The following is a 14766-nucleotide window of genomic DNA, read 5'->3' as shown; positions in this document are numbered from 1 at the left end:
TGTTCTGCTGACACAGGAGCGGGCAGGTATTTTACGTGCACAGGTGACCAGCTGTGTCAGACTGCACGTACCCTTCCCCAATGCCCCAAAAAACGGGCCGAGCCTGGCTGGGCCTCTTTTCTCTCTATGTTTCTCGCATAGAGCAATCACGGCCGGGGCCCTTACATGCATCAAGGGAAGGGGGTCTTACCCACTTTCCTATTCTTTCAGGGGGAAAAGACCCTGCGGAGACCACACCTGCACAGAAGGGGAGGTAAGAGTGGTGAATACGTCACATGGGTTTTTAGGCGACATGTGGAACGTGGCGCAGTGGTAGATCCAGCCTCAAGGAGGGGGGAGTTGCTACAACACGGTGACCGGAGGGCAGCCAGGGACTGCCTAAGGAAAACGCGGGTCCACTTTTGTAAGGGGACCGTACCGCGGATATTACACACAGGGGGAGTCCGCGTAGGAGCCCTTGACCTGTGGAGCACCTATTCCAGTACAGGGTAGATTAAGTACCCACAGTGGATTGGGTCGGCGAGTTCCTCCGCTGAACTGCGGACCCACAAGGGCTAGGGAGGAATCATCCAGGGATCCGAGAAATGGGATCTCCTGGGAGAAACAGGCGCACAGTTTTACCTCAGCTGAGGGAAAGGGCGCTAGGTGCAAGCGATTCACCCAGCCAGTTCGTCAGGGTGTTACCGAGTTCCCGAGTCCCAACCCGCTGCTCTACAAGATGCCCCTGGCCAGTGCCCACGAGGACACAGCGCTTCTGGTTGAGTGCGCTCGGACCCGCCTGGGGGGAGGGAGGGAACGGCCTGCACGTGATAAGCCAATGAAATGGCATCAACGAACCAGTGGGCGAGCCTCTGTTTGGAGACAGTGTTCCCTTTCCGCTGTCCCCCGAAGCAGACAAAGATCTACTCAGAACTTCTAGTGTTCCGCGTGCATTCCAAATAGGTACGCAAAGCACGTACCGGACACAGCAATGAAAGGGCTGGGTCTGCCTCATCTCGGGGCAGCGCTTGCATGTTCACTACCTGGTCTCTAAAGGGAGTGGTAGGAACCTTGGGCACGTAGCCCAGCCACGGTCTTAGGATCACATATGTACATTATTTTGTATTCTTTTTTGTTTTAATTACCTATGTCTTGCTGCTGTTTTTGGTATTGTTTGTATTGTTGTACACTGGAAGCTCCTGTCACCAAGACAAATTCCTTGTATGTGTAAGCATACTTGGCAATAAAGCTGATTCTGATATGTGTCTGCCGGACCGAACTCCAAGCAAGTGTTGCTGACAGAGAACGCTTACAGGTCCCCGACCCTCTTGATGGAGGCGAGCGCGATCAGCAGGGCCGTTTTAAGAGAGAGGGCCCTGAGTCCAGCTGATTCTAGTGGCTCGAAGGGAGATCTCTGGAGGCCCGTGAGGACCACTGAGAGATCCCAGGAGGGGAACAGGCTTGGCCTCTGGGCGCCTCTTAGCAACCTGATAATTAAGTCGTGCTTACCCAGAGACTTGCCGTCTACTGCATCGTGGTGGGCCACGACGGCGGCGACATACACCTTTGGGGTGGAAGGGGACAGCCTCCCCTCCAACCTCTCCTGCAGAAATAAAAGCACTGACATAACTGTCAATCATCACCTCAGTCAATCAAAACAGTCAGCAACTCTAGGCAATTGATATGCCAGCGCAGCGGGGCCCCTCTCCAACGGCCCGCAACTGCGTGAACGTTGCACACGGCGCCCCAACCCAATCTGGAGGCGTCGGTCGTGACCTGGACGCGTCGGGACACCTGCTGCAAGGGTACTCCTGCCCGTAAAAATCAGAAGTCTGTCCAGGGTTTGAATTTCTGGAGGCAGGGGGGGTTGATAATCAAACGGTGCGTGCTGTGGCGCCATGCTTGTCTCGGGACTCGAGACTGAAGCCAGTGCTGAAGCAGAGGAGGCCATATGCCCCAGGAGCTTTTGAAAGAGTTTTAAAGGGACCGTTGTGCCGGGCTTGAAAGAGTAGAGGCATTTCAGCACTGACGTGCTGTCATTGAGACTGAGTCTAACTCCATGCCGAGAAAAGAGATGCTCTGAACTGGGGTGACCTTGCTCTTTTCCCAGTTGACCTTAAGCCCCAAGCGGCTGAGATGCCTGAGCACCTGGTCTCTGTGCGCGCATAGTAATTCTCGCGAGCGGGCCAGGATGAGCCAATCGTCGAGGTAATAGAGTATGTGGATGCCAGCTTCTCAGAGCGGGGCAAGAGCTGCCTCTGCGACGCGAGGGGACAGAGACATGCCGAAGGGGAGGACCTTGTACTGGTACACCTGGCCGTCCAATGCGAACCGTAGAAAGGGTCGGTGTCTCGGCAGAATCGAGACGTGGAAGTACGCATCCTTCAGGTCCACCACTGTGAACCAATCTAGATGCCGGACGCATGTTAGGATGTGTTTTTGCGTGAGCATTTTGAACGGGAGTTTGAGCAGAGACCGGTTGAAAACTCTCAAGTCCAAGATCGGTCGTAAGCTGCCGCCTTTCTTGGGTACAATGAAGTAAGGGCTGTAGAGACCCTTCTTCATTTCGGTTGGAGGAACAGGCTGTATCGCGTAAAAAGAGTAGCGATTTCCGTGTGCAGGGAATTGGCATGTTCGCCATGTACTGCAGTAAAGCTGACGCCCGCAAAGGGGGGTGGGGGCCTGGCAAACTGAATTGAGTAACCGAGTCGGATGGTCCGGGCCAGCCAGCGTGACGGGTTGGGCAGTGAAAGCCACGCCTCCAAACTCCGTGCTAGGGGCACCAAGGGGACGAGCATTTTTGACGTACCCGGCGGGGCGGAGCAGGTAATGCGGTGTCGGGAGGCAAGGGTGCGTCCCGAGGCTTTGGTGCTGAGAAAAGACTCGAAGCACTTACCTTGCTCCGCACACCCGGCAGGGGGCGGGTTCATGACTGAGGAGGACGTCCGATGTCGGTGTCCTCTTGACTCGCCTGAACCGGCCGGCCGGGGAACAGTCGTGGGGCTGAGGGTACCACGTTCAGGGAAACGGGACTGTTGATATCTGGAAGCAAAGTGCCTTGAGAACGGCATTTGCAAGCCAGGTGACCCAGAGACAAAGGAAATAGCTCTGTTATTGAGAATGTGGATACCGCAGCCCACTAGGAGGTGCGGCAAATGAAATAATTTCAACACAAGATTCTCCTCCCGGCCCTCCACCGGGGGATGGAGCGGTCTTACCACCTCCGGAGCTATGGTCTTGGACTCCGAGTCGGATGTCTCAGGAGCACCTGGGATCCTTCCGGGTCCTCGAGGGGGTCCGTGATACAGGGGGCATGCGCCTCCTGCGGGGTGCTGATGTGAGATATGGCCTCCGTCTGCTTCTTCACCGCGGAGAACTGCTGGGCGAAGTCCTCGACGGTGTTGCCGAAGAGGCCGAACTGGGAGACAGGGGGTTGAGGAAGCCAGCTTTGTCTGTTTCACACATCTCGACCAGGTTCAACCACAGATGACGTTCCTGGACCACGAGCGTGGCCATCACCTGCCCGAGTGACTGCGCTGTGACCTTCGTGGCTCTAAGGGCGAGGTCGGTCACTGAGCGTAATTCCTGCTGCACATCGGGATCAGGGCTACCCCGTGCAGATTTCTGAGCGCCTTGGCCTGGTGGACTTGCAGGAGGGCCATGGCTTACAGGGCGGAAGCGGTCCACCATCGAGGGTAGTGAGAGCGGAAGAGCGAGGAAGCCTGTTCCAGGCAGTAAAAGGTGCCCTTTTACGGCTTACTCAACTTGTCATGCACATCTGGGAAGAAAGGAACCGGGGGGGGTTGGGTGGGTGCGGCTGTGAAGCAATCAAGTTGCCGTGAGGGGGGGGCAGGACTTGCCGGTCCAGCCCTTCATTGTCCCCAAATACCCTCCATCGCCCGCGGCGCTAGCCCCAATCCCATAGGAAAGAGGCGAGGGGCGGCTGAAGTGGCTTTCTCTCATCACAAAAGAAAGCCGCGACCGCAATGCTGTCATGGCTATGTTCTCGCACTGAAAACATAGACCATTCACAAAATGCTGCCAGCATGTAATCCCAGCCCAGGCACGCAAGGCAGCTTTTATGTCCATCAGAGGAGGGGAGAAGTCAACCGCATCCAGAAACTACACAGAGGTGGAAACACGTCTTTAAAAAGACGCGTCCTGAAAAGGACGTTCAACGCCAGCTGTGTATTTGCTCTTTTAGAGAAAATAACTCTTTTAACTGCGCTGTCGATGCGCCCAGGGGCAAACTGTACTGCCGTGCAGAGAAGGAGAAAGCCACTGTAATGCACCGTAGAATCCAACAGCATGCAGCGTCAGAGGAGCAGGAACGAGTATGTAACTCGCAGCTGACTGCATACACGACCATCGGCTCCGAAGAAAATTTCTGAATGAACTCATGGTATTTCCTCGCCTTTATACCCATATGTCCGGGGGCGGGGTATGCAAATACTATCTGCCAACTTCTCATTGGCCTTTTTTCATAGACCGGAGGCATATTCGGTGCTCAAGAGAGACCCCTAGTGTCGCTTCTCCGACACAACATCGGGAGAGCGACAGACTACTGGGAACTAGCGGTTTTTGGTCATTTTTTGGCACAATTTAGTTCTTTAGAGGTGAAATCATCTCTGTACAAATGTACAAACTTAACATGTGTGCACACCTAGGTCACCAAACCTCTCCGTCCCGGGAGTCATTGTATCCACCCCCCCCATATATTTCTGTGCCACCCCAGACTGATTGCTTGCCCCTGCCTGGCCACCCCTTTGAAAAAATCCTGGCTCCGCCCCTGAGGTTGTAACAAAGAACAACAGACAGGAGACACTCAAAATAAACAATCCAGAAACCCCACCAGCATATACAGTCAATACGTCGGACTCAACAAGGGCAACATAAAAGTAAGGCAACTACACTACGCTCCAAGTGATAGCTTAACAAACCCTCCTTGCAGTAGATTATTTGGTGAATTAAATTGGGCAGACTGTGGAAACCCAAATAACATGGTATCTAACAATACTCCACTGCCTATCACAACTGCCACCTACGTACATTGGCTCTTTTTTTTTAATTTATGTCCAATGCACACTTCTGAGTCTGTAACCACTCCCTATACTCCCCTACACATCCCCGGAAATAGACCAAAATAACGTGTATTAAGATGAAACCAAAATGAGATGATGTTCAGTTTAATAATTGTCAGTTAACTTCCTTATTTTACATTCACACACATACAGGTCTCAGAGTTTGCAGTTAAGCTTGTATAATGGAACACATCTATGAAAATTCCACCATCGGAATCGGCATTCATTCTTCAAACAACAAGCACTCCCATTTTCAAGGTAAGAATAGATTTGTGATTTTCGTAAAAGTAAAAATGTATATTATGTTTAATAAAACATTCTAAATACTTTTATATTAAACTATTGTTAATACTACAATAAAAAATATATCTGGCATCCCCACAAGTCCATGCTTGACCCATCACATTTGATTCAAATAATTTTGTGTCTTCTTATTTTTTTTATAGCAGTATGTATCTGTACATTGAGGTTTTGATGTTTATTGCACAATTTTAGAGTCACATGTCCCTGATGGTGTTTTATGTTTGCATGGCTGACACTGTATATGTTTAACAACACATTTGATTACCAATGCAACTGTCACGATGTGGGGAGTCAGGAGAAGGCAGACGGTAGATGCGGATCCAAATGCGGTTTTTATTAATGTATGTACACAGATAAGAAAACACGGGAACAAATCAAAAGTCCACGATGGGAAAAGTGCATTCAAACACACAGTGACACACAGGTGAACACAAGTTGACAAACATCCACGAAGGGGAAAGGGAACCTCGGGCGAACACGAATCAACATCGGGGGGCAAGAACAGCAAACATGAAACGATCCATACATCCAACAACGATCGACAAGGACTGAACAAAAAACCAGGGTTTAAAAACAAGGGGAACAAACAAGGGAATGAGGGACACCTGGAAGAAACAATCAAGGGAACACCAATCATAATAACAAACTACAAAGGACTACAAAAAACCAAACAGGAAACAGGGACTAAACTGAACTTCCAAATAAAAGCACGAAGACAAAGGACACCAATGAACATGACAGAACCCCCCCTCAAAGGATCGGATTCCAGATGATCCAAAAAAAACAAAAGACAAAAAAGACCCACAAAGAAAAAACAAAATGAGGGCACCAGGGGCAAACAGACAATTCAAGGGGGCACAGAGACAGTTCACGGGGGTACAAGGGGCACTGAGACAGTCCACGGGGGCAATTAGGCAGTCCACGGGAGGCAGGCAGACCAGGGAGGTGGAGAGGGTAGACAGGCAGACCAGGGAGGCCGAGAGGGCAGGCAAGCAGTCTATGGGGGTGTGTCAAGGGAACCAGGTCGGGTGGTCTGGGGGGCGTCCATCGGGTAGGGACAGGTTTAGGTGGTCTGGGAGATGGCCGTTGAGCAAGGGCCGGTTCAGGGGGCCTGGGAGGAAGCCACAGGACAGGGACAGGCTTAGGTGACCTAGGAGGTGGCCATAGGGCTAGGGCTGGTTCAGGGGCCCTGGGAGGAAGAGTGGCCACTAGGGGAGCTGGCGGAGCCAAGGAGGACTTCTGAGGCGGAGCAGTCGAAGACTTGGGTGGCGGCGCAGAAGGAGGCGCAGGCAAGGCCGCAGGAGACCCTGGGGGCGGAGCAAAGGGAAGCGGAGCCAAGGGAGGCGGAACCCTGGAAAGCTCTGGAGGCTCAGGGGGCGGAGCCGTGGGAGGCTCAAGAGACTGAACAGAGGGAGGCTCAGGAGGCAGAGCCGTGGGAGGCTCGGGAGGCGGAGCCGTGGGAGGCCCTGGGAGAGGAGCCGTAGGAGGCTCTGGAGGCGGAGCCGTAGGAGGCTCGAGAGGCAGAGCCATAGAAAGTTCTGGAGTCTCTGGGAGCAGAGCCGTAGGAGGCTCGGGAGGCGGAGCCGTAGGAGGCTCTGGAGGTGGAGCCGTAGGAGGCTCAGGGAGAAGGGCCGTGGAAGACTCGAGAGGCTCTGGAGGCGGAGCCCTGGAAGGCTCGAGAGGCTTGAGAGGCGGAGCCCTGGAAGGCTCGAGAGAAGGAGCCCTGGAAGGCTCGAGAGGCTTGAGGGGCGGAGCCCTAGAAGACTTGAGGGGCGGAGCTCTGGAAGGCTCGAGAGGCTTGAGAGGCGGAGCCCAGGAAGGCTCGAGAGGCTTGAGAGGCGGAGCCCTGGAAGGCTCGAGAGGCTTGAGAGGCGGAGCCCTGGAAGGCTCGAGAGGCTTGAGAGGCGGAGCCCTGGGAGGCTCGAGTGACTTGAGGAGTGGAGCCCTGGGAGGCTCGAGTGACTTGAGGAGTGGAGCCCTGGGAGGCTCGAGTGACTTGAGGGGCGGAGCCCTGGGGGGCTCGAGTGACTTGAGGGGCGGAGCCCTGGGGGGCTCGAGTGACTTGAGGGGCGGAGCCCTGGGAGGCTCGAGAGGCGGAGCTCTGGAAAGCTCGGGAGGCGGAGCTCTGGAAAGCTCGGGAGGCGGAGCTCTGGAAAGCTCGGGAGGCGGAGCCCTGGAAAGCTCGGGAGGAGGAGCCCTGGAAGACTCGGGAGGAGGAGCTCTGGGCGGCTCGAGAGGCACTGACACTTGGACGGGCACGACCACTGGCGCTGGCTTTTGGACGGTCACGGCTACTGGCACTGGCTTTTGGATGGTCATGGCTGCTGGCGCTGGCTCTTGGACAGTCATGGCTGCTGGCTCAGGGACGGTCGAGGCTACAGGCGCTGGCTCAGGGACGGTCGAGGCTACAGGCGCTGGCTCAGGGACGGTCGAGGCTACAGGCGCTGGCTCAGGGACGGTCGAGGCTACAGGCGCTGGCTCAGGGACAGTCGAGGCTACAGGCGCTGGCTCAGGGACGGTCGAGGCTACAGGCGCTGGCTCAGGGACGGTCGAGGCTACAGGCGCTGACTCAGGGACGGTCGAGGCTACAGGCGCTGGCTCAGGGACGGTCGAGGCTACAGGCGCTGACTCAGGGACGGTCGAGGCTACAGGCGCTGGCTGGGTGACCGTGGCATGCGCTGGCTTGGGTTCACTGACCGTGGCTGGCGTGGGCTCTGGCTCGCTCACCGTGACATGCGTGGGCTCTGGCTCGCTCACCGTGACATGCGTGGGCTCTGGCTCGCTCACCGTGACATGCGTGGGCTCTGGCTCGCTCACCGTGACATGCGTGGGCTCAGGCTCGCAGACCGGGGCAGGCGCGAACCGGGAAGCGGAAGCCCGTCTTCTCTCCCTCCTCCGGGCAGACGAAGATGAACGCGCTGGCTCTTGGAAGGTGACTGGCGTGAGGGTGACCTCGTTGACAGGTGGGACTGGTACGACAGGAAGAGCCAAGGGCGAGCTGAAGGCCGCCACCGCGGGAGGTGAGGCAGGTTTCTCCTCTGCCACGTAAACCGTGAGTGACGAGCCGCTGACCAGCAGAGCCTCTTCTACCATCTCCTCCAAAGTCCAGCCGCGCGTCGCCGGTGGCAACCGCTCCCTTAGTGAGGCATTCAGATTACCCCGAAAGAAGACCACCAGAGAGGAGTCCGGGAAATCGGAGACAAAAGCCAGGTCGAGGAAGTCCCGGACGTGGTCCTCAATCGGTCGGTCCCCCTGCCTCAAGCAGAGCAGCCGGTAGTTAGCCTGTTGGGCCGCTGGATCCATTGCGGGTCGATCGTTCTGTCACGATGTGGGGAGTCAGGAGAAGGCAGATGGTAGATGCGGATCCAAACACGGTTTTTATTAATGTATGTACACAGATAAGAAAACACGGGAACAAATCAAAAGTCCACGATGGGAAAATAAACTCAAAGTCAAACTAACACACGGATGAAAAGAACACAAACACTGGAACAAATCAAAAGTCCACGATGGGAAAAGTGCATTCAAACACACAGTGACACACGGGTGAACACAAGTTGACAAACATCCACGAAGGGGAAAGGGAACCTCGGACGAACACGAATCAACATCGGGGGGCAAGAACAGCAAACATGAAACGATCCATACATCCAACAACGATCAACAAGGACTGAAAAAAAAACCAGGGTTTAAATACAAGGGGAACAAACAAGGGAATGAGGGACACCTGGAAGAAACAATCAAGGGAACACCAATCATAATAACAAACTACAAAGGACTACAAAAAACCAAACAGGAAACAGGAACCAGGAAACAGGGACTAAACTGAACTTCCAAATAAAAGCACGAAGACAAAGGACACCAATGAACATGACAGCAACAATACAGTCATTTACAATGGTGATTAACGACACATTTTGGATTAAAAAGTGTATTTATTTTAGTTCCAGTAGGTTGGAATTCTAACATTATATAGTTTAATGATGTGTACGGTTGAGATTGTGAACCAAAAATGATGTATAGATGCACTAAAATGGCAGTAATACATGAAACGTCCTCACTGTTTTATTGCATTTATATGCTGCTCTTTGAAATCAGCAGGTGTAATAAAAGACAGAAAACCAAATCTATACCATCATTTCAAATGCCTTTTTAATTTTAGCTTGAATAAAAATGGTTGGAAAAGGTGATCTCACTTTCAGAGTTTGTGGTTTTGTAACTTCCTGCATGTTTCTATTTGTGTTAATGGCTGGCACAGCAGTCAGCTTTCTGTTGCTCAGTGTAAATAAGCTGATGTCTTTCTATGTAAACTGTAATATGTTTAATTGTTTCATGCATATAGTTAATTGCTACTGAAGCATTTTACATACAGGCTATAGATGAGGCAGACTGATACAACCAAAGGCATGCAGTGGTATACAGTGTTAAAATAGTGTATCATTACATACTCAACTGTAACTTATTGTATACTGTCTGCATAATTAGTTGTTTGCTTTTATTGCTGGGCTTACTCATATTTATAACATTGCAATTTAAACATTGCAATCCTATTCACATTTTAAATACAATCAATGTTGTGCATTTGAATTCAGTCATTACATTTTATAACCACAGGTAAACCCACAGTTCAGTGCGAGAGAGAAGTTGCCTCCTTTAAATGGATTAAAGTTCCTCTAATTGTTTTCGGTGTGTCACTGACTTTTGCTCTGGGAGGCGTCTGCGGTTTCCTTTGTGAGTATATGTATCTTGTGTATTTTGATACCAACATTCACCATATCAAATCTGATAGAAATGGACTAAAAGGCACAAAACTTGGATTTTGCTTGTGCTGCCATGCCTATTTGTGTTTTTTGTCGATTAGATGCTGGTAAATCCACCTTGTGTGACATTCAGAATGACCAGCACAATGTTCCAAAACTGATGCCAGGTAAGAGTAAATATATATATATGGTTGTAAAACAGTTAAAGGATGGGCAAGGATGAGGCGAGAACCGGCTTGTCAATATAAATGATATTTAATTAAACTCAAACCAAAAGCATAAACAAACACACACATGACGGACATGCCCGTAATTCTCTCTCTCTCTCTCTCGAACCATCATCACCGGCCGCCTTTATCCCTCACGCGCCTCATCAGGCCGATTGGGGACCGGGCGCGCGATATTCCGACCCGGCCCCGCCCCCCTCCGCTCCACACTCCTCCCGGCCTTATCTCAGGCCGGGGTGCCACTGGCATGACGTACACCTCCCCCTATCTTGCGTCCCGCGTGGTCATCCCCGCCTAACTCGCCCTGGGAGGAGACAGGAGGGGGAAAAAACAACAACAACAACAACAAAATAGGCGAGGGAAAAGGCCAACACGGTGCGAAAGGGAGAGAGAGAGGAGAGAGAGAAAAAGCTCACTCACCGGTTCTCTGATGTACCGTCGTGTGGTCCTCGAACACTCCTCCACACTCAGGTGGACGACAGCCGCTCCAACCCCGGGTGAACTGGAGTCAAACCTTCGACCCCCAGGGGGCAGAACGCCCCTCCGCTTTTCTGGCAGCAAATGGGGACACTCTTCCGCACCTGGCAGCGGCCCTACCGCTCCGGGCGGTCGGAGAGTTTCTTCCCTCCTCCCCTCGCGGACGGCGGTCTCCCTCGACCCCTCCGCGTCTCTGGGGACGGCAGGGCACTCCTCCGCCCTCGGCAACGGCTCCCTCGCTTCAGGCAGTCGGGGTATCCAGTCCCCACTTGCCCCGCGGACAACGGCCGTTCCCCGCATCCGGGCGGTCGGGCTACTCCGTCACCCGGCAGATGGCAGCGGCGCTCCCCTGGGAGGACGGCAGTGTCGAGGTCTCTGCGACGGGCATCCCTCCTCCTTCCTGGGCTTCGGCACCAATGTAAAACAGTTAAAGGATGGGCAAGGAGGAGGCGAGAACCGGCTTGTCAATATAAATGATATTTAATTAAACTCAAACCAAAAGCATAAACAAACACACACATGACGGACATGCCCGTAATTCTCTCTCTCTCGAAACATCGTCACCGGCCGCCTTTATCCCTCGCGCCTCATCAGGCCGATTGGGGACCAGGCGCTATATTCTGACCCGGCCCCGCCCCCCTCTGCTCCACAATGGTATTTAAAGAATTACTTGATATTTAAAAGATGTTAACAAAAACATTGACTGATGAACTACACTCATTTATAATTACTTTCTTTTCTATCATAGAGAACAAGTCTTGTGTATCAGACTCTGAGAAAGAGATTTTAGCCAAGTACCACAGAGTTGAAGAATGTCTCTCCTCTTGCACTGGTGAGTGAATTATTCAACTTTCTGTAATACAGTTTTAAATTCAACAGACACCTTTTTCAAAATGGTGTAGCTGGCACTACGCTCTATCACAGCGCTACTCAAAATGTGGCTCACGGCCCACATGCGGCCCTCGAGCGATCTTTTGTGGCCCCTGTTATTTTATAATCTTTAGAAATATATATATCAGCAGCCTATCAAATCTATGAATTGTGAGGATTTATGCTAGTTCTCTACATTGCTGAATCAAGTTAGAGAGGGAATATAACTGCAAAAGGATGTTATACAAATAAGTAAATAAAAACAACAAATAATATCTAAACATGGCTGATGTTATGTGAGCGGTAGTCAGTCTGCACACGTGTTCATACAGAGTACATGCGCGCTCACAATCTCACTTCAGCTCACTTCAACATGCAAATCTGTCCAATCTCTTGAATAGCTCAACAGAAATCTTCTTTTGTCTTCAGCTGAAGAAAGAAAGTTATACACATCTTGGATGGACGAAGGTGAGAAAATTATGAGAGAATTAAAATTTTTAGGTGAACTATCCCGTTAACTAACATCCATCCTATAAAAATGTTAACCTATATACTGTATATATAAATTAAGAGTGCGGCCCTCGAGGGTACAGGGATTCAATTTTGTGGCCCCTGACCTTTCCGAAGTTGAGTAGCCCTGCTCTTTCAGTTGAGCTTCATAAACACATCTAGTATTCCACAAGTGACTGTTTGTGGCCGCTGCTTTCTCTGGTCAATATTCTACATTCTGTATGTTTTGAAGGAATAGTTCACCCAAAAAGGATAATTCTCTAATCATCTGTTCACCCTTATGCCATCCCAAACTCTCATGACTTTCTTTCTTCAGTGGAACACTAATTATGATATTTTAAAGAATATATGAGGTGTTTTTGTCCTTACAATATAAGTCAAAAAAATGCAAGCTCCAAAAAGGACATAAAGGCAGCATAAAAGTAATCCATATCACAACTTGAGTGTTTTAAGCCATGACTTAAAATTAGACAACTGGGTCCTATTTGACCCATGTATGATGTATGACAACAAGGAGGCAACGAAGACGTAGCTCTTCACAAGTAAGTTTTTTAATGGCCACAGCAGTGCTCAAAACTTTTCTATTTTTCGGCAACAAAACAAAACTTCTGAAGTAACATAAAGCTTTTCTGGTTCTCTGTACATGCTAACACTGGACTGACGCGTGTCACTCTCTCCTCGTCTGGAGGTTCTGTGGGCATTTTTATGCTGCTCTCCCCATGCTCACTGAAATTAGAGACAAGTGTTAGACATCATTTAACTCAGGTGCAAGCGCCCTTACCGCTTTCTCCCCCGGACGGGCGCTTGACAACGCCCCCACTGCCACAACCCACTTACAGTATCATTTGAGGTTTAAAAATAAAATAGTCTGAAGTCAGGTAGGTCTGTATTTTTTTATAGATTTAAAATGTTTTTCATAATTATTTGCTTCAGAATTCAATGCTCCGTGCAAACTCTGCAAGGAGGGCTGGACAGCGTTTAGTGGAAAGTGCTACTTCTTCTCCGATGTAAATCAAACATGGTTTGAGAGTCGTGATTCGTGTGCATCATTACAAGCTCATCAGGTCATAATAGACAGTAAAGCAGTACAGGTGAGTCTGAAATAAAATTCAAGTGGCTTCTGTTTATTTTTTTACATTCATTATAAAGAAGGATACACACTTTTTTGTTTGAATAACTGTAATACAGTTAAAAGTACTTTTTTTACATTAGGATTTTCTGGTCTCTAAAATTCAAGAGACTCACTGGATTGGTCTGAATGATCAAGACACAGAGGGACAGTGGATTTGGGAGAATAACCAAACTCTCAAAGAAACAGGAGTAGAGTAAGAAATCTGTTGTTCCCCTTCTGTCACTCTCTCCACGTTGTGTCGGAGAAGCGACACTAGGGGTCTCTCTTTAGCGCCGATATCCACCTCTGATCTATTGAAAAGGGCCAATGGGAGTTGGCAGTCAGTATTTGCATACCCCGCCCCCGGACATACAGGTATTTAAGCGGGGCAAATACGGAAGTTTAGTCAGAAAATTTCTTCGGAACCGATGGTCTGTCTGCAGTTTGCTGCGAGTTACACACCACTATAAACGTTCCTGTTTCCTCTGACGATCTGCATGCTGTTGGATCTTGACGGCGCACAACAGCGGCTTTCTCCTTCACATTGCACGGCCTGCATTGTTGCCCCTGAGCGCTTCGACAGCGCAGACACACACACACTGTGTATTAAAAGAGTAAATTCCTTTTAAGGACGCGTCTTTTTCAAGATGCCTTTCCGCCCCTGTGTCATTCCTGGATGCGGTAGAGTGCTTTCCGCTTCAGACGGCCACAGGCGCTGTCTCGTGTGTTTGGGCAGCGATCACACCGAGGCGGCGTTTGTGGATGGTTCATGTTCTCACTGCGAGAACATGACCATGACCACGGTGCGGTCGCGGCTTGCTTTCAACAGAAAGCAAGCCACCCCAGCTGCACCCCGCATTGCTCCTTCTTCCCACGGGATTGAGGATGATGCGGTTGGCGCTGGGGGCGATTTGGGGGCGGCAGCGGGTGCAGTTTCGCCGGGTAGCCCCCCGCGAACCTCCCGTTCCCCGACACGCTTGCTGGTCCCCGTCCATGCTCGCGGCGATAGCGGCTCGCCTCACGCCCTGGCTGTCTATCCTCCCGAGCCCGAAGCAGATGAGCTCGCCGCTGCATCGGAGAGTGTGATGTCTGATGCCGAGGACTCCCCTGGACTGCCGCCTTCGGGCCAGCAGGGCCAGGCTGAGGCCGACGCTCAGATGTCTGACATGCTTTCCCGGGCCGCCGTGAGCGTGGGGTTGGATTGGAACCCTCCATCCTCCCCACAGCCTTCACGGTTGGATGACTGGTTCCTGTGGGCAGCGCGCCGTTCGCGGCATCCCGTTTTTCCCAGAGGTGCATGATGAGCTGACGTCTACGTGGGAGCCCCGCTCTCCGCCCGTCTAGGTGCCACCCGCTCCACTCTCACCACCCTCAACGGCGGAGAGCGCCACGGATACGGGCCGATTCCCCAGGTCGATAGGGCAGTTGCGTACCATCTATGCCCTGGT

General features: G+C 51.4%; 1 protein-coding gene across 1 annotated transcript; it reads left to right on the top strand.

Moving 5' to 3' along the window:
* Window positions 1–5187: 5187 nt before the first annotated feature.
* LOC127650813 (CD209 antigen-like protein C) lies at window positions 5188–13536 on the top strand. The gene is made up of 6 exons (XM_052136452.1): window positions 5188–5318; window positions 9978–10094; window positions 10225–10290; window positions 11576–11659; window positions 13141–13298; window positions 13420–13536. The coding sequence occupies exons 1-6, from the start codon at window positions 5243–5245 to the stop codon at window positions 13534–13536; spliced, it is 618 nt and encodes a 205-aa protein (XP_051992412.1). The 5' UTR covers window positions 5188–5242.
* The last annotated feature ends 1230 nt before the right edge of the window (window positions 13537–14766 follow it).

This window comes from Xyrauchen texanus, chromosome 10, assembly GCF_025860055.1.
Source record: "Xyrauchen texanus isolate HMW12.3.18 chromosome 10, RBS_HiC_50CHRs, whole genome shotgun sequence".
Lineage (NCBI taxonomy): Eukaryota > Metazoa > Chordata > Actinopteri > Cypriniformes > Catostomidae > Xyrauchen > Xyrauchen texanus.
This window is presented reverse-complemented; position numbering and strand designations above follow the sequence as displayed.